Source organism: Oncorhynchus gorbuscha, linkage group LG04 (assembly GCF_021184085.1).
Source record: "Oncorhynchus gorbuscha isolate QuinsamMale2020 ecotype Even-year linkage group LG04, OgorEven_v1.0, whole genome shotgun sequence".
Lineage (NCBI taxonomy): Eukaryota > Metazoa > Chordata > Actinopteri > Salmoniformes > Salmonidae > Oncorhynchus > Oncorhynchus gorbuscha.
This window is the reverse complement of record NC_060176.1, coordinates 61,814,323-61,842,131: the sequence shown is the minus strand read 5'-3', so window position 1 is coordinate 61,842,131 and position 27,809 is coordinate 61,814,323. Positions and strand designations below refer to the sequence as shown.

At 41.7% G+C, this 27,809-nt stretch overlaps 1 protein-coding gene across 2 annotated transcripts; it reads right to left on the bottom strand.

Annotated features, from left to right (window-relative positions):
- Positions 1-454: 454 nt before the first annotated feature.
- On the bottom strand, positions 455-23,135 carry LOC124034435 (protein FAM102A-like). 2 transcript variants are annotated; one of them, XM_046347647.1, is made up of 12 exons: positions 22,874-23,135; positions 22,546-22,711; positions 7,761-7,881; positions 7,476-7,505; positions 3,974-4,090; positions 3,473-3,519; positions 3,168-3,313; positions 2,917-3,024; positions 2,637-2,820; positions 2,358-2,479; positions 2,153-2,222; positions 455-2,065 (listed from the first exon to the last, which is right to left on the bottom strand). In XM_046347647.1, the coding sequence occupies exons 2-12, from the start codon at positions 22,689-22,691 to the stop codon at positions 2,011-2,013; spliced, it is 1,146 nt and encodes a 381-aa protein (XP_046203603.1). In that variant the 5' UTR covers positions 22,692-22,711; positions 22,874-23,135; the 3' UTR covers positions 455-2,010. The 2 variants fall into 2 exon arrangements, with proteins under 2 accessions (XP_046203603.1, XP_046203604.1); XM_046347648.1 differs by lacking the exons at positions 22,546-22,711; positions 22,874-23,135 and adding an exon at positions 22,281-22,374.
- Positions 23,136-27,809: the final 4,674 nt, after the last annotated feature.

Below are 27,809 nucleotides of genomic sequence, written 5' to 3'. Positions count from 1 at the left end.
GAAAGGAGAATGGAAAAACATCACTTTTTAATACATGTTATTTCTATCTGAAATGCTGTCGCAATGAACGTCACATCACCCGAGACCACCAAACCCTGCTGTGGTTAATATAAGCCCATGTGACAATGTTGTCAAAAATTAGATCCATATTTTCCCACCACAACAATGACATATTTTGTACATAATGCCTTCAGAAAGTATCCACACCCCTTACGTTTTCCACATTGTTGTTACAGCCTGAATTTAAAATCTATTCAATTGAGTTTTTTTTGTCACTGGCCTACACACCCTTCATTAAAAATGAAAAGCTGAAATGTCTTGAGTCAATAAGTATTCAACCCCTTTGTTATGGCAAGCCTAAATAAGTTCAGGAGTAATAATATGCTTGAGTCACATAAGTTGCATGGACTCACTGTGTGTGCAATAATAGTGTTTAACCGGATTTTTGAATGACTACCTCATCTCTGTACCCCACACATACAATTATATATAAAGGGCCCACAGTCAAGTAGTGAATTTCAAACATAGGTTTAACCACAAAGACCAGGGAGTTTTCCCAATGCCTCGCAAAGATGGGCACCTATTCATAGATGGGCAAAAATTAAAAAGCAGACATTGAATATAGTGAAGTTATTAATTACACTTTGGATGATGTATCAATACACCAGGTCACTACAAAGACACAGGTGTCCTTCCTTACTCAGTAGCTGGAGAGGCACTAAACCGCTCAGGGATTTCACCATGAGGTCAACGGTGACTTTAAAACAGTTATAGAGATTAATGCCTGTGATGGGAGAAAACTGAGGATTGACCAACAACATTGCAATTATTCTACAAAACTAACCTAATTGACAGAGTGAAAAGGAGGAAGCTAGGGGTATGAATACTTTCTGAAGGCACTGTACACAGACTGATATTATTTAAGGCAGTCTTCATAGGCAGACTACTTATAGATGATAGTTATCAGCACATTGAAAAAAGTTTACGCCGAACAAGTGTATCAGACCTACAAGCATTCAGTCCATAACAAGTCATTTTAGTCACATAGTATTCGAAAGGTTAACAGTTAACATTCAGGTTATGCAGGAGAACAGTTTTTATACATGAGAGAGAGAGACGTTCTATAAAATATATAATACAACAGGGACCCTTTTCACCATATTTGAAGTGTTAAAATCAATTTAAAAAATACAACAAACCAGCCAGCTGGTTGGAAAACACAAACAAATCATGATCCTTCATAAGATCATGTTTGGAGACATCTACTAGTGTAAAAGTATGTTGAATATGTATGTACAAATCTGAGAACAACACCTAGCTTCTTACCTCTGGTGTTTGCACCAAATAACCATCAAATGGGTTTAGAACTTATAGCATATAAAACTTCCCGAAACTGCTACACCTATCCAGTTCCTTGAGATCTGGATTTTCAAAAAAATGGACAGAATAGGAGATGTCTGTTTTTGGGGGACATAATCTTCACTCGTTTCCTTCTCAAACCCCTTTGGAAGAGAAGGTCAGAAGGGAGGGACCTCTGGCTTTCTCATCCAATGGGTTTTGAGAAGGAAACGAGTGGACGAGCGGAGAGGAATCCTGGGAGTATGCCATTGAGATAGTTGGTTGAATAAAAGAGACTGATCCCTCAGTAAGCCATTTCTCCACAAGAGGGAGCCAAAATACTACAGTCTAAATTTGACAAACACCAGTCAGACAGTGCTGAGGACTTTCTCCATCACCAGGTCTCCTTCAGTGGTGACGAGACTAGCACGGTCATCACAGAGAGGGTCTGGTGCCTTGGGTCATGTAAGGGAAAAATACATTACAAAGTAGCGTATAAAAAAATGCATTGGTATTTTCTTTAAAGTACTACATTTGTCCGATAGTTATTAATACTTGTGTAAACTGTCCTCCTCATGGCTCCCAGCTCAGCCAGTGCTCCAGGATGACTGCATTATATTTTTAGAGTTAGTCCACAAGCTTCATTGCAGAGGCCTCAATTAAAATTAATCTTCACCAGTCGTAATGGCTCTCTATCACCACTTGCTCATACACACCAGCACACACCCTGAAAGAAGGAAAAGTGGCAGAGTAAGACCTGTGTGTGCGTTTGATGTATTATTATTGTGTGTGCGTGTCCTTTCTGGTTTCTCACCTGTTACTGCGCAGTAAACCATTCAGGGATGTGGTGCCGTCTCTACTGACAAACAGTCGCAGGTTACTGTCTGAGGAGGAAATAAACACACCAAGAGACAAATGAAACAGTACAAAAGAGACAAGTTATGTAAAAAAAAAAAAAAAGAGCCCCCCAAAAATGTAGTGGACAATTGAAAGGGCAGGGTGAGGTTGGGGCTCCATACCTTCAGTGTTACTTATGTCAGCAAAGTTCTGGCTCTGGATGATCTTTTCAACAATATCGTCGGCATCGATGCGGGTGTCATTCACCCAGGAGGGATGGCTCTCCACGGAATCCTGCTTCCTCCTGTCACAGGGTGCAGGGAAAAGGCCCAGTCAGGCAACAGTGGATAAACAGCAGTCATACAAATAGCAATAGTGTTCCACTGACAGTTCTACTCGTTTGTTTTCATAGATTGTCAAAACAAACACATTGGGCTAATCTGGTGAGTAGAAGGTCTTGCCTGGGGGGTCTGTTGGATGGCAAGACGGGCCGAGGGGGTCGAGGGGGTCTCCCTGGCCTCTCTCCCTCTGTTGGAGTGTCTACTGTCACACTGAGGCCCCCAGATGTGCCGCTTCCTGTGGAGGTGTTCCTCCTGTGTGTGAGGTCAGACATACTAGAGGAGCAGGAGTGCTCTGTGCTGCAGCCTGGGGGACAAGACATTTACATTACAGACTTAGGTGCAAATACCAACAAACAAACAAACTCTGGAGAGGAAAGATGGGGAACATGAACCCACACACCTGAGATCCTGCTCAGCTGGCTGGCATAGCTGGAGTTGCGAGAGTGCCCCGACTGGAATACTTCCCCTGGGCTAGCTGCCTGGGTCTGGTCTGACTCCTCTGGAAGACCTGACACCAAACAGAGCCACACCTCAATTATTTAGAGTCCCTCACCATGTGTCCCATACCTAGGTTAACTGTTTAGTGGTGATGGATTATCATAACATACCCACTGTTACCAGGTTTGAGCGGATCCACGTGCCCTGTCGTACCTGAGCTGATGATCGAGGGCCTGGGCTTCATGGACCGGCCCAGAGAAGTGGGCCGGTTAGGGGTTCCAGTGCCCTCCCCCTTACAGTCCAGCTGCAGGATATGGTCCTGGCCTGAGATGGAGATGGACTTGGCTGTGCTGGGGGCACTGCAAAAAAACATGACTGGTCAGTCCACATTATACTGTGAAATGTTAAGTTTGCTTGATTGGCTAATTGACTCCCCATTGGGGGGTGCCAGAGTCACATTTTCTAAATGCATGAAGATGAAAGATAGATCAGAGATTTGAACATGTCAGGTCACTCACGTTTTAAAGCACGGATCTCCAGATAGGAGGGCCATCCCAATAGTCACCTTCATAGAAAATCCAAACAAATTCTACTTTTATTACAATAAGAACATATAAAAAGCTACACTAGCTACAGTATATATTTTTATTTTACCTTTAACTAGGCAAGTCAGTTAAGAACAAATTCTTATTTTCAACTGCCTGTTCAGGGGCAGAACAACATATTTGTACCTTGTCGGCTCGGGGATTTGAACTTGCAACCTTCCGGTTACTAGTCCAACACTCTAACCACTATGCTATCCTGTCGCCCCAGAATGCCACAGATCATCTATATCAAAGTTCAGTTGAGGTGCTGCGCATCAACAGCCCTGGGTGATCAGTGGAACGAGGGGTCCTTTACCACAATATAAAGTCTAAGTATAAACTATGTCAGTTGTTCTGCACAACCAAACAAAACCCAACCCTGACATCCCAAGGTCAATAGTCTTGACTCCTGCCCACCCTAGCACAGTCCCTTGCCTTCAGTATGGAGTTGTCCTGCCTAGTATTCTTGGTGTCGTATCCCTCCAGCAGACAACAGCGGACTGCAGAGCCCGAGCCAGCGAACTCTGCCATGTTGAGGTCAGTAAAACCCAGCTGAGGGAGAAAGAACAGTTACTTTCACCACAGTAGTTTTAAACCTGCATATACTGTGAGGTAGCCATGACATTTAACATTTAGGTTTTCTAGCCCTAAGGGACTGGATATAGAGAGACGGCTCCAGATTCTTAGTCCTCCTGTTTTTTTGTTTGAATCCCAGGTTATCCAAGAGGAGCCTAATTTCCTTTTCTCCAGGTTCAATTTCGTCAAAGCTATTGTTTACAGATGTGTGTATTGAAGGAAGCCCATTTCCAAAGAGGAAAGGGGTTTTATTTAGCTTAAGGAAATCCATAAGCATAGCGTGAGAAAACACAGGAAGGGTCCCTGGCTACCTGAGAGAGTGCATCATCTAGAAACTTTCACCAGCTTTATTTTAAGTTCATTTCCAATGAACAAAAATGTAAAGTGTTGGTCCCATGTTTAAATGTAATAAATTATCTCAGAAATGTTCCATAAGCACAAAGAGTTTATTTCTCCTAAATTTTGTGCACAAATTTGTTAACATCCCTGTTAGTGAGCATTTCTCCTCGCCCAAGATAATCCATCCACCTGAAAGGTGTGGCATATCAAGAAGCTGATTAAACAGCATGATCATGACATACTGTAAGTGCACCTTGTGCTGGGGACAATAAAAGGCCAGTAAAATGTACAGTTTTGTCACAACACAATGCCACAGATGTCTCAAGTTTTGAGGAAGAGTGCAATTGGCATGCTGACTGCAGGAATGTCCACCAGAGCTGTTGCCAGATAATTGAATGTTAATTTCTCCACCATAAGAAACCTCTGTCATTTTAGAGAATTTGGCAGTACGTACAACCGGCTTCAGACCCGCGGACCTTGTGTAACCATGCCAGCCCAGGACCTCCACATCCGGCTTCTTCACCTGCAGGCTCGTCTGAGACCAGTCACCTGGACAGCTGATGAAACTGTGGGATTGCACAACCAAAGTATTTCTGCACATACTTTCAGAAATTGTCTCTGGGAAGCTCATCTGTGTCCTCATCCTCCTCACCAGGGTATTGACCTGACTGCACGTCGGCATTGTAACCAACTTCAGTGGGCAAATGTTCACCTTCGATGGCCACTGATATGCTGAAGAAGTGTGCTCTTCACAGATGAATACTGATTTTAACTGTACCGCATCATGTGGACAAGTAGTTTGCTGATGTCAACGTTGTGAACAGAGAGCCCCACGGTGATGGTGGGGTTATGGTATGGGCAGGCATAAGCTATGGACAACAAACACAATTGCATTTTATCGATGGCAATTTGAATGCACAGAGATACCGTGACGAGACCCTGAGGCCCATCGTCGTGCCATTCATTCGCCACCATCACCTCCTGTTTCAGCATGTCGCAAGGATCTGTACACAATTCCTGGAAGCTGAAAATGTCCCAGTTCTTCCATGGCCTGTATACTCACCAGACATGTCACCCATTAAGCACGTTTGAGATGGTCTGGATCGACGTGTACGACAGTGTTTTCCAGTTTCCGCCAATATCCAGCAACTTGGCACAGCCACTGAAGAGTGGCACAAAATTCCGCAGGACACAATCAACAGCTTTGTGAAGGAGATGTTGCTCTGCATGAGCCAAATGGTGGTCACAACAGACACTGACTGGGTTTCTGATCCATTCCCCTACATTTAAAATACAGTGCCTTGCGAAAGTATTCGGCCCCCTTGAACTTTGCGACCTTTTGCCACATTTCAGGCTTCAAACATAAAGATATAAACTGTATTTTTTTGTGAAGAGTCAACAACAAGTGGGACACAATCATGAAGTGGAACGACATTTATTGGATATTTCAAACTTTTTTAACAAATCAAAAACTGAAGAATTGGGCATGCAAAATTATTCAGCCCCTTTACTGGATACAAAATATTTCCCAAGCTTTAAACATCCCAAGGAGCACTGTGCAAGCGATAATATTGAAATGGAAGGAGTATCAGACCACTGCAAATCTACCAAGATCTGGCTGTCCCTCTAAACTTTCAGCTCATACAAGGAGAAGACTTATCAGAGATGCAGCCAAGAGGCCCATGATCACTCTGGATGAACTGCAGAGATCTACAGCTGAGGTGGGAGACTCTGTCCATAGGACAACAATCAGTTGTATATTGCACAAATCTGGCCTTTATGGAAGAGTGGCAAGAAGAAAGTAATTTCTTAAAGATATCCGTAAAAAGTGTCGTTTAAAGTTTGCCACAAGCCACCTGGGAGATACACCAAACATGTGGAAGAAGGTGCTCTGGTCAGATGAAACCAAAATTGAACTTTTTGGCAACAATGCAAAACGTTAGGTTTGGCGTAAAAGCAACACAGCTCATCACCCTGAACCTACCATCCCCACTGTCAAACATGGTGGTGGCAGCATCATGGTTTGGGCCTGCTTTTCTTCAGCAGGGACAGGGAAGATGGTTAAAATTGATGGGAAGATGGATGGAGCCAAATACAGGACCATTCTGGAAGAAAACCTGATGGAGTCTGCAAAAGAGACTGGGACGGAGATTTGTCTTCCAACAAGACAATGATCCAAAACATAAAGCAAAAACTACAATGGAATGGTTCAAAAATAAACATATCCAGGTGTTAGAATGGCCAAGTCAAAGTCCAGACCTGAATCCAATGGAGAATCTGTGGAAAGAACTGAAAACTGTTGTTCACAAATGCTCTCCATCCAACCTCACTGAGCTCGAGCTGTTTTTCAAGGAGGAATGGGAAAAAAATTCAGTCTCTCGATGTGCAAAACTGATAGAGACATACCCCAAGTGACTTACAGCTGTAATCGCAGCAAAAGGTGGCGCTACAAAGTATTAACTTAAGGGGGCTGAATAATTTTGCACGTCCAATTTTTCAGTTTTTGATTTGTTAAAAAAGTTTGAAATACCCAATAAATGTCGTTCCACTTCATGATTGTGTCCCACTTGTTGTTGATTCTTCACAAAAAAATACAGTTTTATATCTTTGTGTTTGAAGCCTGAAATGTGGCAAAAGGTCGCAAAGTTCAAGGGGGCCGAATACTTTCGCAAGGCACTGTATATATATCTGTGACCAACAGATATCTGTATTCCCAGTCGTGTGAAATCCATAGATTAGGGCCGAATGAATTGATTTAAAATGACCGATTTCCTTATATGAACTGTAACTCTGTAAAATCTTTGAAATTATTGCATGTTGCGTTTATATTTTTGTTCAGTATAGTTTACTCAACTTATACATAGTGCCAAAGTTGTAGCTTGTGTTTGTAGAAGTGGGGTGACTAATGTGAATGTTTAAAATGTCTTAACAGCAGTGCTGATATGTGTTGACATCAGGCTACAGTACATTGTAATGTGTTCGTGGATATAGGGTGGGATGCTCAGGAGGAGTGGGCTCTTACCTTTGAATATGTTTTTCCTCCTTTGAGTTCCTGTAGTGAAAACAGGAAAAGGGAGATGACTACTGAGCATTGACAGTCTGGCACACAGTGTAGTGTGTGTTTAACACTGATCTATGATCAGATTACAGAGGCTACAGAGTTTACACTATCAGGGGTGTGAATAATGAATGGAAAGATAAATAACCCAGTGGTACACGCAGGAAACGGTAGTCCCTGATGTTCACAAAGAGATAACAGCAAAGAGCTGTGTGTTGCTTAGACAGGTCCCCCAAAAGTCAGACAGACCTTCCGCACAGAGACCCGACAGATGGAGGGATCCAGCACTCCAGTTGTGGGGTTGGTGCTCATTTTACACACAAAGGTAAACCTCTTCTTCCAGCAAACACAGTTCTCCTGAACCTCCTCTCTGTAGGACAAGAGGACAGGAATCAGAGCGGGCATGGCACGACAGTACAGCTACACACACCTCAATAAACTCTTATTAATGTCAAGGGAGTTAATGACAGTCATTACTGTTTGAGTGGTCTCACAATGAGAAGTTACTAATTCGACGGCACATAAGACATCACTTGTGCTTTGGCCCTCGCTCTTCAACGTTTTGCTCCAGTTTTAGTGAAAGCAAACTTGTTGTTGAGGAAACGGTGAACAATAGCCTGTGGGCTTCTGTAAAAACAGAGTTCACATTGTAAATAGGCCAGTGCCTGACGTCACCCTGTCCGTCCATACATTCAGGGAAATGGCTGAGTATACAGAGAAGGACGGTTGATGTAAAAACAGAGTTCACATTGTAAATAGGCCAGTGCCTGACGTCACCCTGTCCGTCCATACATTCAGGGAAATGGCTGAGTATACAGAGAAGGACGGTTGATGTAAAAACAGTCCTGGTGATAATCTGTCTACTTCCCATTTTAACTCACTTCATACTCTCCCCTTCCCAACTGAACTGAATGTAACCATTGTCAGTATTAGTCATGCCCTGTGCCTGGACCCAGCCACTCAGAATGCACAGGAGTAACTCAAGTGAATCCAGGGCTTAATGTGGACTCTAGAAATAATGAATAACTTACAGAGCATGAGGAGCTAATGTAAATTTACAGGGCTGGATATGCGTACTCATCATCTCCAATGTAAACAAACAGCCATGGATACACCCAAACTAACAGCTCACAGATCAGAAATGTAGGGAGGTGGACAGATCAGCCTGTTTACTGTAGTGTGTACCTATTGCCTTGTGGGAGTGCTCAAACAATCAGGTTTTACCAGACTGCAGCTGACATCACCACAAAGCATACACAGTGAAACAGCCATCCTTCAGTTAAAACCCAAACACCCTTTAAGTGCGAAGGGTAAATCCATTTGAATTCAATCACTTTTTGACAGCACACTTTTTTGATTTGAATGAAACCTTCCTTACATATTTAATTAACCATTGTATAAGTGCACAAAAAGTTACTTTCTGGACCTGATTGCCAAAACATTCAGGAGATAAGGTGCTCAAAGTTTAAAAAGTTAGCATATTCAACCATACCATGAGACTCCCATGTCTTCATCACTGGAAAACATACACAGTTGAGTTTGATATAATTTAAAAGCTTACAAACAGGGTTGTCAAACTTTTTTTGGAACCTTTAATGACAATGATCTAAAAACACATAAATTCAGATGTTTTACATATTCGCATATGTTGGAGCTGAGACCCTATTTTACATCTTAGGTTTCTGTGTTGTGTGAATATGGGTGGGTGTCACATTTTTTCAAATGGCACCACAAAGATAGTTTGAGGTCCACAGATCAGAGAACGTTGTCTTGAACGGGAACATCTGTTGTACATCATCTGGTCGATCCTCCATAGGAAACCTATTGAAATCATAAGAAATATAGACAATAGAGTAGAAATGACCATTTAAGTTGACTTTCGACAGTGGACCGGCAGTCATCTTTGTGGTAGTAATTAGAAGTTAAAATTTCTATTCAATTTTAATGGTGTACCAGCTAAATTGCAGTGGTCTGAAGGGATATGGTCTGTTCTCTGAATTCTATTTCTATGGTTGAAATGACACCCACCCTGTTTTCAAGAGCACGTCGTGTCTCAACTGATGGCGGGCACAACACAAAAACCTCAGATGTGTAAAAGTTACAACATATGTGAATATGAAAATATATCTGTGTTTACGCATTTATACAATTGACGTTAAAATGTCAAATAGATTTTATTCAACGCGGTTTGTATGCTTTTAAAATGATTTTAAACTCAACTGTTTATTTTTTCTCGTAATGAAGACATGGATGTATCATGGTATGGTGGGGTATGCAAAATTATTTAACTTTATCTCCTGAATGTTTTGGCATTCAGGCTCAAAAGGTAACTGACTTATTTGGTTTAAATCAAAAGGGATCCTTTCAGAAAGTGATTGAATTCAAATGGATTTACCCAGAAGGCAGCAAATGCAGCATGCTTCCTGAGCAGTTGTACCAGCAGAGACGTACCTGGGACTAGCCATAAGCACACTGTTTTTGAAATAAGCACAGGGGAGTACTTCAGCACTTTGGCAAGCAGTAGAAAGAAACTCACTGCCATAGAGGTCGGGTGCAAAGAGTCAGAATTTGCCCTGTGAGGCCTCCCGGGTGGCGCAGTGGTTAAGGGCGCTGTACTGGAGCGCCAGCTGTGCCATCAGAGTCCCTGGGTTCGCGCCCAGGCTCTGTCGTAACCGGCCGCGACCGGGAGGTCCGTAGGGCGACACACAATTGGCCTAATGTTGCCTGGGTTAGGGAGGGCTTGGTTGGTAGGGGTGTCCTTGTCTCATTGCGCACCAGCAACTCCTGTGGCGGGCTGGGCGCAGTGTGCGGTGGCCAGGTGCACAGTGTTTCCTCCGGCGCATTGGTGCGGCTGGCTTCCGGGTTGGATGCGCACTGTGTTAAGAAGCAGTGCGGCTTGGTTGGGTTGTGTATCGGAGGACGCATGACTTTCAACCTTCCTCTCTCCCGAGCTGTACGGGAGTTGTAGCGATGAGACAAGATAGTAGCTACTACAACAATTGGATACCATGAAATTGGGGAGAAAAAGGGGTAAAATTCAACAAAAAATAAAGATTTTGCCCTGTGAATTGCAGTCAGTTAGCACATGGTCCCTAACCAGCTGACACATTTCTTGTATTGACTAGAGAGCTGCAGAGGGGCTTCAGTAGTGGTGTGTAGTGGTTCGGCTCTTTACAGGGCCAGGACATGTGTTCCTACTCCATGCCATGCAAGGGACTGGCATCATAGGATCATCTGCTCAAAGAAATGTTCCAGGGGAGCCACGTGACGCCTGCAGTACCTCTATATCAGGGACAGCATGTTCCCAAATGCACACACAGCTTTTACTATGCAGACCTTGAATATCAATGTCACACTTTAGGCATACCAGATACGGAAGAGGAAGCGAGACATCTTATTCGCTCCTTTTATCTGGTTCATATACAGCCAATGAACTAAGCAGACCCAGCTGCTATCACATTGGTGCCTATGGGAGCACCACCCCTTAAGTGATCATTTTTGAAGAAAAAAAATCCAGAAAATCACATTGTAGGATTTTTAATGAATTTATTTGCAAATTATGGTGGAAAATAGGTATTCGGTCACCTACAAACAAGCCAGATTTCTGGCTCTCACAGACCTGTAACTTCTTATTTAAGAGGCTCCTCTGTCCTCCCCTCTTTACCTGTATTAATGGCACCTGTTTGAACTTGTTATCAGTATAAAAGACACCTGTTCACAACCTCAAACTGTCACTCTCCAAACTCCACTATGGCCAAGACCAAAGAGCTGTCAAAGGACACCAGAAACAAAATTGTAGACCTGCACCAGGCTGGGAAGACTGAATCTGCAATAGGTAAGCAGCTTGGTTTGAAGAAATCAACTGTGGGAGCAATTATTAGGAAATGGAAGACATACAAGACCACTAATAATCTCCCTCGATCTGGGGCTCCACGCAAAATCTCACCCCGTGGGGTCAAAATGAATACAAGAACCAAGAACCACACGGGGGGACCTAGTGAATGACCTGCAGAAAGCTGGGATCAAAGTAACAAAGCCTACCATCAGTAACACACTACGCCGCCTGGGACTCAAATTCTGCAGTGCCAGACGTGTCCCCCTGCTTAAGCCAGTACATGTCCAGGCCTGTCTGAAGTTTGCTAGAGAGCAATTGGATGATCCAGAAGAAAATTGGGAGAATGTCATGTAGGCCAATTTGGCGGGAAAGAAATCCTGTTGCTTACTTGAGAAACTGCTGCTTTGTATTACAAAAACAGATTCCAACAATTTGATTGGCTCTAAAACCTTTGGTCATACTTAAATGTTGTTTAAAATGCATTAGACATCCCCATTTCCACTCTTAATGATTATTCATTTACAGTCTATAATTGCAATGAAACACATTTTATGCAAGTATTGGAGTTCACTGCCATTTGATTTTTTTTCCTCACATAGGTTCTTTATATAGTTGTCTCTTTGTTTTGCATTCCTTGGTTCTTTGCCACACACATACTTCTCAAGTTCTTACCAAGAGTGTCACGCTAATCACTGCCCACCCCCCTCAATAAGTCTCTGAAAACGTTCTCAGCCACATTCAATAAAGCAGGTGGTTTTATTAAACTGCCATGGCAACCACACACTCCTGAAATCCAACTACAACGTTGAATCAAAACAGTAGTGAATGAGTTAGAGCACTGAGGGGAGAGAGGATGGTCAAAAATAGAAAACTGAAATATTACATTTACAAACAAGTATTCAGACCCATTGCAACTTTGAGTCTTCTTCGGTATGACGCTACAAGCTTGGCACACCTGTATTTGGGAAGTTTCTCCCATTCTTCTCTGCAGATCCTCTCAAGCTCTGTCAGGTTGGATGGGGAGCGTCGCTGCACAGCTGTTTTCAGATCTCTCCAGAGATGTTAGATCGGATTCAAGTCCAAGCTCTGGCTGGGCCACTCAACAACCTTCAGAGACTTGTCCCGAAGCCACTCCTGCATTGTCTTGGCTGTGTGCTTAGTGCTCTTGAGCAGATTTTCACCAAGGATCTCTCTGTACTTTGCGTTCACCTTTTCCTCGATCCTGACTAGTCTCCCAGTCCTTGCTGCTGAACAAAAATCCCCACAGCATGATGCTGCCACCACCATGCTTTACAGTAGAGATTTACTCCAGATGTGACGCTTGACATACTGGAAAAACAATTCAATCTTGGTTTCATCAGACCAGAGAATCTTGTTTCTCATGGTCTGAGAGTCCTTTAGGTGCCTTTTGGCAAACTACAATCAGGCTGTCATGTGCATTTTACTAAGGAGTGGCTTCCACCTGGCCACTCTACCATAAAGAGCTGATTGGTGGAGTGCTGTAGAGATGGTTGTCCTTCCAGAAGGTTCTTCCATCTCCACAGAGAAACTCTGGAGCGGTCAGAAAGACCATTGGGTTCTTGGTCACCTCCCTGACCAAGTCCCTTCTCCCCTGATTGCTCAGTTTGGCCTTGCGGCCAGGTCTAGGAAGAGTCTTGGTGGTTCTAAACTTCTTCCATTTAAGAATGGAGGCCACTGTTCTTGGGGACTTTCAATGCTGCATAACTTGTTTGGTACCCTTCCCCAGATCTGTGCCTCAACACAATCCTGTCTCAGAGTTCTACGGACAATTCCTTCGACCTCATGGTCGAAGGAAAATACAAAAATATATTCTCTCCAATTTTGAGCACAAATTTCTTTACCAGCCTGTTAGTGAGCATTTCTCCTTTGCCAATATAGTTCATCCACCTGACACGTGGCATATCAAGAAGTTGATTAATAAATCCTCACTGGGATAGGCGTCCTGCCAGCGGGACACCTGTCGACAACTTCCGGTGAAATTGGAGGGCGTGCAATTCAAATAAATAATCGAAAAAATGATGGATGTTAAACATCTAGGTATCTTATGTAGGTTAAAAGCTTAAATTCTTGTTAATCTAACTGCATTGTCTGATTTACCATAGGCTTTACAGAGAAAACATGCCATGCGATTGATTAAGGACGGCAACCCATATAAAAATATTTTTAAACTAGCACAGGCTTCATAAAATCACAAATAGCGATTAAATATTAATTTAACATGCATGGTCGTTTTGTTAGATAAAATCCTTCTTTATATCCCAAAAAGTCTGTTTAGTTGGCGCCATCGATTTGAGTAATCCACTCGTTCAACATGCAGAGAAAGGAATCCAAAAAGCTATCGCTAAAACAAGTCAAAATACAGGTTTATTTAATCCTCAGGTACACTAAAATGTAATTAAACGATAATATTTCATACAGAAAGAAGTATGTTCAATAGAAAAGTAAAATTAGCAAGTGCGCACACAGACTGATTTCCAACTCTGACTCCCAGTACCAAAACTAAATTCTTCCTCGTTTGGGAAGAAACAAGCCTGAAATCCTGAACAAAGACTGTTGGCATCTAGTGGATGCCATAGGATTTGCAATCTGGGAGCTGGAATTGCATAGGCCCCATAGCTTTCCATTGAAAGAGCATGGGCTCTCCAAAACCAAATTCTGGTTCTTTTTTATTTGGATTTTCTCATACCATATCAATTGTGTTATAGTCTCACACATTATTTTAACATTTATACAAACTTCAAAGTGTTTTCTATCCAATGGTACCAATTATATGCATATCCTGGCTTCTGTGCCTGAGTAACAGGACGTTTACTTTGGACACGTCAGTCAGACAGGAAGTGGAGAAAAATAGACCCAAGCCTGTTTAAACAGCATGATCATTAAACAGGTGCAGTTTGTGCTGGGAGACAATCAAAGGCCACTAAAATATGAAGTTTTTTGTCACAGAACACAACACTAGATGTCTCAACTTGAGGGAGCGTGCAATTGCTCATTTCTCTACCATCATTTTAGAGAATTTGGCAGTGCATCCAATAGGCCTCACAATCACAGACCACGTGTAACCACACCAGCCAAGGACCTCCACATGCGGTATTCTGATTGACTGGGCCTGACTACCCATGGCTGCACCCCTGCCCAGTCATGTGAAATCCATAGATTAGGGACTAATTCATTTATTTCAATTGATTGATTTCCCTATACGAATTGTAACTCAGTAAAATATTTTAAATTGTTGCATGTTGCGTTTATATTTTTGTTCAGTATGTTTCAGGCAACAACAGAACAAAGGGAGTTCTGTACTCCCCAGGCCCTATGATAACACACAATCTCTATCAAAGACATGGGACCACCAAATCAGTCTCTGTGTTTCTGAGTAGACCTTGTTTCCTGCACTCAGGTTACAGAGAGAAACCAGAGACAGAATTGCCAGATAACTCAAGCAGATAAATTGTCTCCATCCAATCTGTTATATAATCCTCAAAAAGAGACTTAAAAGGGGTGCATAGCATACCCGGGTCTTGTATCATTGCAGGGGAAGTGGAGTGGAGGGCAACATTCATTTTAACTCTATGTGTTTATCAATGATGACAGGCATAGGAGAAAAACATCCGGTGAACAGTAATCATAGTAAGGGTTATCATGATGATTTAGTTTTTTTTGTGCTCTTTCAAAGGCCCTACACAGTTCAGAAGTTCAATGAGGTCTTACTGCATCATATGGTTCTTTACAGAGCGCCCATCGGAAAGTCCAGAGGAATGGTTGGGGAATCTTAAAAAATACAATAAAATAAAAACTAATAGCAGGAACAGCCACATCTAGTGGTCAGAACCTGGTAATATCAGGATGTACGACAGGCCATAAACCTAACAACTTCAATGACTAATTTCTCTGAACATAAAATATGAAATTCCCTGAGAATACATTCGATAGGATAAAGAAACAAATACACAGAGCCGCAGCTCCATATTACTTGTCAGACAGAGAATTGATGGGGGGGGGGTCTGTGGGTGGCCCAATTTCTTTGGGTTCCTCATGTCTTATTCATTGTTAGAAGTTTGGTCCAAGTCAGATGTTAAGTACTATATTTATTGAATATTATATGAATCTTATAAATGAAAATAAGGTGGGGGGGGTGTTCTCTGGACATCTAGGACAAATACGCTGATGACCTCAGATCCAAGAGACGTAACACATGTCCCCCTAAATCTTGTTTATGTGCGGCTACCTTTCATCTTTAGGTCAGTGTGTGAAGTAACACACCCCTCTACCAAACACTGAAAGCCCCAGAGGAGCATCCCTTTCCTCCCCAACCTACTCTAAAACAAACACTCCCAGATCAAATACCGGAATCTGTTTGTGTTCCCATTTATATTACTAAAGTAAACAATGACCTAGGTTCTAAACCTGAGGAGGAAGTTTAACCCGTAGAAACCCGGAACCAGTTTTACTTGCGTGAACATTAAGCAGTGGTTAGGACAGCCCAAGGAAACCCCTAATAGCATTCCTGAAGAAAACAAATCAACACTCCTTGCAATAGTTATGCAATGTTTCATATATGTAACATCGGGTAGAAAGGGGTGCAAACCATCCAGTTTCAACAATATCTATTTCTGCATTGTGAACTGCTTACACTAAAATGTAAACATTAATTATGAAATCTAACTCATTATTTCTGAAACCCAAGTTATAAAAGCAGTATCATATATATTGCACAAGTTGTTAATCTTCAGTGTGTCCTTATTTGTGCACTGCAAAATTTCCATGAGCCCCGATACTTACACTATTCAAAACATCCCACTCTCATTGGTGTCTGTCAGATATGTTACAGTTAAGGGCAGTTTGCTCACTTTTTTTCGTGTGTAAATTGGGACCCATAGACAGTTGACACTCAACTATATCTTTAATAAAGAAATCCAGACTAAATGTAGATGTTTATTATTTGACGTGATATACAAACAATGTAATTGTATATAAAGCATCATAAAGATGTTAGCCCTTAATCATGACTCAGTTCATTACACATTTACAGATTCTGTTACATTATAGCCTTATTCTAAAATGTATCAAATTTAGACATTTTTGCAAATGTATAAAATAAAGAAAACTGAAATACCTTATTTACCTAAGTATTCAGACCCTTTGCTATGAGACTCAAAAATTGAGCTCAGGTGCATCCCGTTTCCATTGATCATCCTTGTGATGTTGCTACAACTTTGGTGGAGTCCACCGGTGGTAAATTCAATTGATTGGACATGATTTGGAAAGGCACACACCTGTCTATATAAAGCTCCCACAGTTGACAGTGCAGGTCAGAGCAAAAACCAAGCCATGAGATCGAAGGAATTGTCCGAGAGCTCCGACAGAATTGTGTTGAGGCACAGATCTAGGGAAGGGACCCAAAACATTTCAACAGCTTTGAAGGTCCCTAAGAACACAGTGGCCTCCATCATTCTTAAATGGAAGGTTGCAACCACCAATCTTCCTAGATCTTCCGACCCGGCCAAACTGTGCAATCTGGGGAGAAGGGCCGTGTTCAAGGATGTGACAAAGAACCTGATGATCACAGACAGAGCTCCAGAGTTCCTAAGTGGATATGGGCTAATCATCTCTGCAGCACTCCACAAAATCAGGCCTTTTTGTTAGAGTGGCCAGATGGAAGCCGTTCCTCAGTAAAAGGCACATGACAGCCTGTCTGGAGTTTGCCAAAAGGTACTTAAAGGACTCAGACCATGAGAAACAAGATTCTCTGGTCTGATGAAACCAAGACTGAACTCTTTCTGATTGTCCTTGAGTGGACATTGAATTTACTTATGTAAATTTGAAATGTCTAGATTAGAGAGAGAAAAAAAATAATCTAATCCATTTCAGAATAAGACTAACGTAACAAAATGTGGAAAATGTCACGGTCTGAATACTTTCCAAATGCACTAAGTAATTTGACAACGGCGTCTTCTGTACAAGGGAGTTTCGTTTGAACATTAACACGTGAAGCTTGCAGTATGGTTTTGTAAGCCCAATGACCTTTTTTTTTTGCTAATATGAACTAGGTTCAAATTGATACAACTTTTATAGGGTTATTGTTCCCACCCGACCATATCTCCATGTTACAGCGCGGGTTTACGGAAGACAGAGGGACCACCTGTGCTAATAAGCTATCTAGCATGCTCCGAACACCTGTGTGTAATGGAAGAAGGCCACCAGAAACGAAAAACACTGTCAGCTGCAACTGTGATCAAGTTGGTTAAGTGTACAGTAAGTGTATATTTTGCATTTATGAAATTATTTTGATATGATATGAAAGTGCTTTATGTTTTTATAACCGTATCGCAATTGAGAATCAATTCACGTTTAGATGGAGTATTTGGCTGTCTTGGCTGCGAGAGCCAGACTACCTCTGAAAATAACATACAATGTACTTGGACCTTAAAACTAGTTAGGGATAGGCGGGATGCAAATGTCTCAACTGGCCAATTGCCAGGGAAAATGCAGAGCGCCAGATTCAAATAAAATACTATGAAATTCAAACTTTCATTAAATCACACATGTAAGATACTCAATTAAAGCTACACTCGTTGTGAATCCAGCCAACATGTCAGATTTTTAAAATGCTTTTCGGCGAAAGCCTTTTGAAGCTATTATCTGATAGCCTGCACCATCTGCAGTAAACAGGTGTTAGCATATTTCAACCCTGCAGGCGCTACACAAAACACTGAAATAAAATATAAAACATGCATTACCTTTGACGAGCTTCTTTGTTGGCACTCCAATATGTTCCATAAACATCACAATTGGTCCTTTTGTTCGATTAATTCCGTCCATATATATCCAAAATGTCCATTTATAAAGCGCGTTTGATCCAGGAAAAAACTACTTACAAAAAACGCAACGTCACTACAAAATGTTTCAAAAGTTGCCTATAAACTTTGCCAAAATATTTCTAACTACTTTTATAATACAACTTTAGGTATTTTTAAACGTTAATAATCAATCAAATTGTAGACGGGGCAATCTGTGTTCAATACAGGAATGAAAACAAACCAGCGCTACTTTTCACGTCTTGCGCAACTCACAAAAGTGTACCCAATTCCTAGTTGGCCTACTTCTTCATTGCACAAAGCAATAACCTCAACCAAATTCCAAAGACTGGTGACATCCAGCGGAAGCGGTAGGAACTGAAAACAGGTTCCTAAGAAGAATCCCTTGGCAATAACAAGTCGGGGAACAGAGAGACAAAAAATAATTCTGAACAGTTAGTCCTCGGATTTTGCCTGCTACATAAATTCTGTTATACTCACAGACATGATTCAAACAGTTTTAGAAACTTCAGAGTGTTTTCTAACCAAATCTATGAATAATATGCATATCTTATATTCTTGGCATGAGTAGCAGGAAGTTGAAATTGGGCACGCTATTTATCCAAAAGTGAAAATTCTGCCCCCTAGCCCCAAGAGGTTTTTAAGGAGTAACGTAGGCTCCTTAAGAGTACATATTGGGCTACATAAAGTGTGGTTTGCATTACTGAACAACCGCAACAAGAATTAAGTCGCTATACTTTGGCAAAAATTAATATTTTGCTTAAGACATTTACTCTGGTGTCTCTGGAAATCTAATGAGCATTTTGCATGCATTGAATTTCAGAAATATCTCTTTTTGACCATGTACGAGGCCGTTTCAGAGGAGCAAAACTGCCGTGTTGAAAGCTACAGAGGCGTGCCATTTAGAGTGACGATTTCCGGTTTATTAATTACAAAATGTTTATTAGGATCTCATCTAGAAGAGTGGTGTTATTGTATCATTTGATCTCGTACAGGCACGTTACCAGGTGTTTAAAGACACTTACGTGTATGTAACATTGGGCGTTAAAGGGTTTTTAATTAGGCTGTATCAATGGCTTGGCATATTCAAGCCTTTGATTTGTTTTTCAGCTATACAGCAGCACTGCCATTTGTTTACTATACATTAATGGCAATATGTCAATTCTTCCATAGTAGCCGTCATGCCCAATGCATATGCGTTTTGCCGGATGTCTAGGCCGCATTTTCCGTACTTGACACACGTGCTTCGCTTTTCAACTAGCTAAACGGTAGCTAGTTGGAGTCTGTGTGTACTTCTGTTTGTAGCACTGCACGGTAAAGCAACGTATACGTTGAAAACATTGAACGCATGCGGTACACAGAACGCTCTGCAGCCCAGTACGGCATCCCCAACGTAGCGTTGCGGACTGCTGCATTGACATTGAATGACTACCGCCGGAACGCAAAGAGTTTGATGCATCTGATGGACATGAGGCTTTGTACCAGATGAAAACACTTTGCGTTCCAGCGGAAGAAATTCATCTGGCAAAACAAAACGTATATGATTCTGGTGGACATCTGGCATAAAGCCGGTTCTTATGCGACACAGCCGCGGCCACGTATAGAAGTAGATGACAGCGCATCACAGTGCAATCTAAAATATCTACACACATGCAAGAGGAATTTCTCACTCAATACAAAGGTTTCAGAATATTCTGTTTTTTTATGAACCACCTGCAACTGAACAGAGTAGATATGATTTTCTTCCGAATCGAACTAAGAAAGTATCAGCAAGAACAGGTTAGTTGAAATTGCTTCTGACCCTTTCTACTCGCCAAGGTATAATGGCTACTATGGAAGAAGAACCAACCATCATTTTAATGTATAGCTAGGTTTGCTATAAAAGCTGAAGGATGGTTGGCTAACCAGTCTCAAGATCATAGGATGGAGCTATTGATTTAATCAAACTTTGTCACATGCACCAAATACAAGAAGTGTACACTTTACCATGAAATGCTTACATTCAAACCCTTACCTCTTCTTGAACTGCACTGTGGGTTAAAAAAATATTTACCAAGTAGACTAAAATAAAAAGTAACACAATAAGAATAACGAGGCTATATACAGGGGGCAGAGTCCGTGTGCAGGGGTACACATTAGCTGAGCTAATTTGTACATGTAGTTGGGGGTGAAGTGACTATGCATAGATAAAACAGTGAGTAGCAGCAGTGTACTGGTGGGGGGGGGTCAGTCAATGTCCGGTGGCAATTTTATTAATTGTTCAGCAGTCTTATGGCTTGGGAAAAGAAGCTGTTGAGGAGCCTTTTGGTCCTAGACTTGGCGCTTCGGTACCACTTGCAGTGCGGTAGCAGAGAAAAGTCTATAACTTGGGTGATTGGAGTCTCCGCCAATTTTATGGGCTTCCCTTTGGCACCGCCTATTGTATAGGTCCTCAATGGCAGGAAGCTTGGCCCCAGTGATGTACTGGGCCGTTCCCACTACCCTCTGTAGCGCCTTATGGTCAGATGCCGGGCAGTTTCCATACCAGGCGGGGATGCAACCGGTCAGGATGCTCTCGGTGGTGCAGCTGTAGAACCTTTTGAGAGTCTGGGGACCCACGTCAAATGTTTTCGGTCTCCTGAGGGGGAAAAGGTTTTGTCGTGCCCTCTCACCGTCTGTCTTGGTATGTCAGGTCCATGATAGTTTGTTGGTGATGTGGACACCAAGGAACTTGAAACTCTCGACCCGCTCCACTACAGCCCCGTTGATGTTATTGGGGGCCTGTTCGGCCCACCTTTTCCTGTAGTTCACAATCAGCTCCTTTGTCTTGCTCACATTAAGGGAGAGGTTGCTGTCCTGGCACGACACTGCTAGTTCTGACCTCCTCCCTATAGGCCGCATCATCGTTGTCGGTGATCAGGCCTACCACTTGTGTCATCAGCAAACTTAATGATGGTGTTGGCCACAGAGTCGTGGGTGAACAGGGAATACAGGTGGGGACTAGGAACACACCCCTGAGGGGCCTCAGTGTTAAGGATCTGCATGGCAGACGTGTTGTTGCCTACTCTTACCACCTGGGGGTGTCCCATCAGGAAGTCCAGGATCCAGTTGCAGGGTGAGGTGTTTTGTCCCAGCGTCCTTAGCTTAGTGATGAGCTTTGAGGGAACGTTGTGCTGTAGTCAATGAACAGCATTCTCACATAGGTGTTCCTTTTGTCCAGGTGACAAAGGGCAGTGTGGTGTGCAATAAAGATGGCATAATCTGTGGATCTGTTGGGGCGGTATGCGAATTGGAGTGGGGCTAGGGTGTCCGGGAGGATGCTGTTGATGTAAGCCATGACCAGCCTTTCAAAGCACTTCATGGCTACCAACATAAGTGCCACGGGGCAGTAATCATTTAGGCAGGTTACCTTCACTTCCTTGGGCACAGGGACTATGGCGGTCTGCTTGAAACATGTAGGTATTACAGACTCAGTCAGGAACGACACTTGACAGTTGGTCCACACATGCTTTGAGTATACGTCCTGGTAATCCATCTGGCCCAGCAGCTTTGTGAATGTTTACCTGTTTAAAGGTTTTGTTCACATCGGTACCAAGAGAGCGTTATCAGTCATCCAGAATAGCTGGTGCTCTCATGCATGTTTCAGTGTTGCTTGCCTCGAAGCGAGCATAAAAGGAATTTAGCTCGTCTGGTAAACTTTCGTCACTGGGCAGCTCGCATCTGGATTTCCCTTTGTAATCCTTAATAGGATGTAATGCTACGGTTTCACAATTCCAGGAACTTTCAATAAAATGTCCTGGTTTTCCAGAAATCCTGGTTGGAGGTTTCCGGACATTCTACTTATCCTCCAACCAGGATTTCGGGTAAAACAGGGAATATATTTTAAGTTCCTGGAATTTTGCAACCCTACCAATGATGGACATAAATCCAACAATGTTAGACATACTTTGAAATTATTTGTATACAGACATTGTTTACTAACAATGCAGTAAAAACAAAGTTATGCTGGGGTAAGAGTGGTATGAGGCATTTAAAGTTAACAGTATGACAGCAGTATGGTAATAGTTTGCTATATTGCCCATGCGGTATGCACACAGCGAACATAAAACAACATTCTACCTTGATGAAGTTGCAACAAAGTCTCCACCGTCCAACAATCTCAGCTTGCAGAACAATACCCCGTTCACGAAAGGCAACAATGTTAGACATACTTTGAAATTATTTGTATACAGACATTGTTTACTAACAATGCAGTAAAAACAAAGTTATGCTGGGGTAAGAGTGGTATGAGGCATTTAAAGTTAACAGTATGACAGCAGTATGGTAATAGTTTGCTATATTGCCCATGCGGTATGCACACAGCGAACATAAAACAACATTCTACCTTGATGAAGTTGCAACAAAGTCTCCACCGTCCAACAATCTCAGCTTGCAGAACAATACCCCGTTCACGAAAGGCACTGCAGTCAGCTCCTCCAATGTCAAATGTGTCTGAAACTTGAATTTCTTCTTTTTTGCAAAAAAAGCCATTGAAGGGTATTGTAATGGACCTGTAAACAATGACAAAAAGATTTAGCTGATGATGGCAACGTTTAGAGATTAAAATAGCCTACACTATTAATTCAACCTATTAAATTTGAAACAGCTGTGGTGACTATAACACATTGAAACAATCTGAAATGACTTATTACTACAAAACATTGGTTACATACCTTGAGACCGACCACAGTGTGTATTGGCACCTCACAAATTTTTCTTCTGTGTGCTTGATACGATGCTGACTCAAATGCTCTTGACTAACTACTGACCAGTCTTGAAATCTTGGAGTACAATACATTGTAGAACAAGCAATACATTTGTCAGGCACTTTTCTGTTCAAACAACCTCTAATTCTTCTATCATGACATTTTATCTCTTTTCCACATATCGCAAGCTAAAGCTAGGAAAAAATGCAACTGACATGCCACCAGTAACCCACACAGTAAATTGGGTATGGTTCTAGTATACTATGAACCAATACCAAAATTGCTCAATTAGCTCCGCCCCTGGATGCTTTCGTGTCACTGATCGTGTAGTCTGGTGCTCCCACCGACGAGGTGAATACGACCCCTTGTGGCTATGCATAAGTGGTACGTCTCAGGACGATAATTGTAACCATCCACTCAGTAGCCTATGTCTAATCAGTGGTGTAAAGTACTTGAAAAAACTTGAAAGTACTACTTAAGTAGTTTTTTGGGGTATCTGTACTTTACTTTGCTATTTATATTTTTGACAACTTTTACTTCACTACATTCCTAAAGAAAACCATGTATTTTTTACTCCGTACATTTTCCCTGACACCCAAAAGTTATTTTTTACATTTTGAATGCTTAGCAGGACAGGACAATTGTCAAATTCCCACACTTACCAAGAGAACATCCCTGATCATCTACTGCCTCTTATCTGGGGGACTCGCTGAACACAAATGCATTGTTTGTAAAATGTCTTGAGTTTAGGAGCATGCCCCTGGCTAACCATAAATAAAATGAAAATGGTTCTGTCTGGTTTACTTAATATAAGGAATTTGAAATTACCTTTACTTTTGATACTTGAGAACATTTGAGGATTTACTTTTGATACTTAAGTATTTCAAACCAAATACTTTTAGACTTTTACTCATGCAGTATTTTACTGGGTGACTTTTACTTGAGTGATTTTTTATTAAGGTATCTTTACTTTAACTCAACTAAGACAATTGAGTACTTTTCCCACCAGAGTGGAAGAGTGTGTGTGTGTGTGTGTGTGTGTGTGTGTGTGTGTGTGTGTGTGTGTGTGTGTGTGTGTGTGTGTGTGTGTGTGTGTGTGTGTGTGTGTGTGTGTGTGTGTGTGTGTGTGTGTGTGTGTGTGTGTGTGTGTGTGTGTGTGTGTGTGTGTGTGTGTGTGTAAAAACCAACCTCTAAAACACACATGTTCTTCTCATTATGCTTAGACGGGTTTTAGTTATTGAACTTTCTCCCTCTGTCATTCTGCAAATAAGGATGTCATATGGGAAACATTGTTTCATAGGTTATAGCCAGGTTCCACTTTTTATAGCTAATGTATTTTATTTATTCAATCATTTGTTTGACTATACAGACACAGGTGAATACTTACTTTCAAACTGCTATTGCTACATGTCATAACAAGACCAGGCCACAGGAGAGTGATAGAGCCCCAAGGTGTCAAAATAGATAAATAGGCCTAAAACATGGCCTGCTTGGACTAAAATCCTTGCTCTCTTTTCATGTCTTAATCCCAACACTAACTAGGGTTGTCACATTGATGTGGATCACATCTTTCTGTGTTCATTCAAATCTATGTTGAAATATGTGCATGGGTGCAATAACTGTTTCAAAGTATAATCATCCTTTTGTATTAGAATAGTGTTTGCAAAGACTATCACTTTTGAAATCATGATTCTACATATAAAAGGGAATTATTTTAGGGCTACAAATACTTTTATCATGGACATTTTCTTGTTTCCTCCAGCCCCTACATGTTTCAAAGTTGCATATGCATCCGAGTGGTTACATTTAAGATATTCTACTTCAGTTCTGGTGGGGGAGATAAATTGATTAGAAACCAGCACATTCTGTGGTGTTCTAGGACAGAATGTTGAGACTTACAAACTGTGCCAAAGACCACGTTTTTTTTTTATCAGACAGTGTCATCATAGTTTAAGTGACCTGTACACGGAATCATGGTTGCACTCGCACCCTGTAATATTTGAATCACTTGATGTACATTTCAAGTGATATTACTGAACATAATGAGATACAGTATGTGGACAACCCCTTCAAATTAGTGGATTTGGCTATTTCAGCCACACCCGTTGCTGACAGATGTATAAAACCGAGCACATTCCCATGCAATCTACATAGACAAACATTGGCAGTAGAATGGCTTTTCTGAAGAGCTCAGTGACTTTCAATGTGGCACAGTCATAGGATGCCACCTTTCCAACAAGTCAAATTTCTGCCTTGCTAAAGCTGCCCCAGTCAACTGTAAGTGCTGTTGTCGTGAAGTGGAAACGTCTAGGAGCAACAACGGCTCAGCCATGAAGTGGTACTGTAGGCCACACAAGCTCACAGAATGGGACCAACGAGTGCTGTGGCGCGTAAAAATGGTCTGTCCTTGGTTGCAACACTCACTACCGACTTCCAAACTGCCTCTGGAAGCAATGTCACCACAAGAACTGTTCATCGGGAGCTTCTTGAAATCGGTTTCCACGGCCGAGCAGCTGCACACATGCCTAAGATCACCATGTGTTGTAAAGCTCGCTGCCATTGGACTCTGGAGCTGTGGAAACGCGTTATCTGGAGTGATGAATCCCGCTTTGCCATCTGGCAGTCCGACGGACGAATCTGGGTTTGGAGGATGCCAGGAGAATGCTACCTGCTCCAATGCATGGTGTCAACTGTAAAGTTTGATGGAGGAGGAATAAGGGTCTGGGGCTGTTTTTCATGGTTCGGGTTAGGCCCCTTAGTTCTAGTGAAGTGAAATCTTAACATTACAGCATACAATGACATTCTAGACTATTCTGTGCTTCCAACTTTGTGTCATAAGGTTGGGGAAGGCCATTTCCTGATTCAGCATGACAATGCCGCCGTGCACAAAGCGAGGTCCATACAGAAATGGTTAGTCACGATTGGTGTGGAAGAACTTGACTGGCCTGCACAGATACCTGACCTCAACTCCATCGAACACCTTTGGGATTAATTAGAACGCTGACCAAAGCCAGGTCTAATCGCCAAACATCAGTGCCCGACCTCACTAATATTTGTGGTTGAATGGAAGCAAGTCCCTGCAGCAATGTTCCAACATCTAGAGGAAAGCCTTCCCAGAAGAGTGGGGACTGTTATAGCAGCAAAGGGAGGACCACCTCCATATTAATTCCCATGGAAGGCCAAAAAGATCATCAAGGACAACAACCACCTGAGCCAATGCCTGTTCAACCCACTATCATTCAGAAGGCGAGGTCAGTACAGATGCATCAAAGCTGGGACCGAGAGACAGAAGCTGTTTTTCAATCTCAAGGCCATCAGACTTTTAAATAGCCATCACTTGTAACTTAGAGGCTGCTGCCCTATATACATATACTTGAAATCACTGGCCACTTTAATAATGGAACACTAGTCACTTGAGTAATGCAAAATATGTCAGCATTATTAATCTCATATGTGTATATACTGTATTGTTTTCTATTCTACTGTATTTTAGTCTATGCCACTCCGACATTGCTCATCCAAATATTTATATATTCTTAATTCCATTCCTTTACCTTAGATTTGTGTGTATTGTTGTGAAATGTTTAGATATTATTTGTTAGATATTACTGCACTGTTGGAGCTAGAAACACGAGCATTTCGCTACACCCGCAAAAACATCTGCTAAATATGTGTATGTGACCAATACAATTTGTTTTGGAATGAGATGTTCGCATACTTTTGGTCATGTAGTGTACATTATTCTTATAAATTGGTCAATTTGCTCTCGCCTTGCTAAAACAATCATTATTAAAATGCCTGTATTTACAGGTGGCAGAGGGATCCTAAACAATGAAAGGGCTGCACTTTTCAGTTCCATTGGAATGCTCATTGTGATGAGGTTCTGCTCGCACTGGGCTTGCACTGGAATCTAGGTATGCCAAAAAGCCCTGTAACTCCAAATTGGTATCCCTGAAGCTTGCCTGTCAAACTATTGTTGTACCAGAGTTATTGCAATCTCTAAAGATTTTATTGCCTACGAGGTGCCATGTTCTTTGAATAGTAAATATGTACAGAGACTACGACCATAAATTCTCATTAGAACTCATGTTTGACTTAAACATTAACACTACACTTTTTTATATGCTAAATTTACATTACATTTAATGAGAATTGTTTTTGGGTACAGATTATGAGGAGGGGGGGTGTATTTGAATGAAAACACAACCTTTTACAGCAGTGGGTTAAATCAGGGACACACAGTGTTTCTTGGTAGTCTTAAACAAATCTATTTTGAAACAGAAGTATACACCTCACACACATGGTTATGGGCTTAAAAAGAATAAGACACCTGTACCATATCAGATACAGTTGAAATGTGTTCGATTTTGAGTTTGCATCCCAATGTTACAATGTCACTTTATATACATCACAGAAGACTGAAATATAACAAAACCGTTTGACATACAAACACCAAATGTTTAGCTTTTTAAATGTTTAACATTATTAACATTCCACCCATGAGGCCACTGGGTAATTTAACTGCAGGGAAGGGCTACCCATGTCAATAGACCAATGGGTTCCATAAAACGTATCCTGCAAAACATGTTATTACTGTTTATATAATTACCTGCACTTGTTCTCTGTTAATTATCTGCAGCACCTCTCTGTGTTTTCTACTTCCACACTCCATCATTTGTGCATACCCTCAGACTGGACCACCAACAAAATGTCAACAATGGATCAAATGCAACATGTGACATTTTCAAATGCAAATAGTACTTGGAGCTTGTCCTCTGGCATTTAAATCTGGGCATGTTTTCATCATTCTACAGCACAACTTCATGATGTTCTTTAGTGCCTGGTGGGACAAGTGCAGACCTTTGCAGGACATACAACACCCATGTAAAAAAGATATATAAAA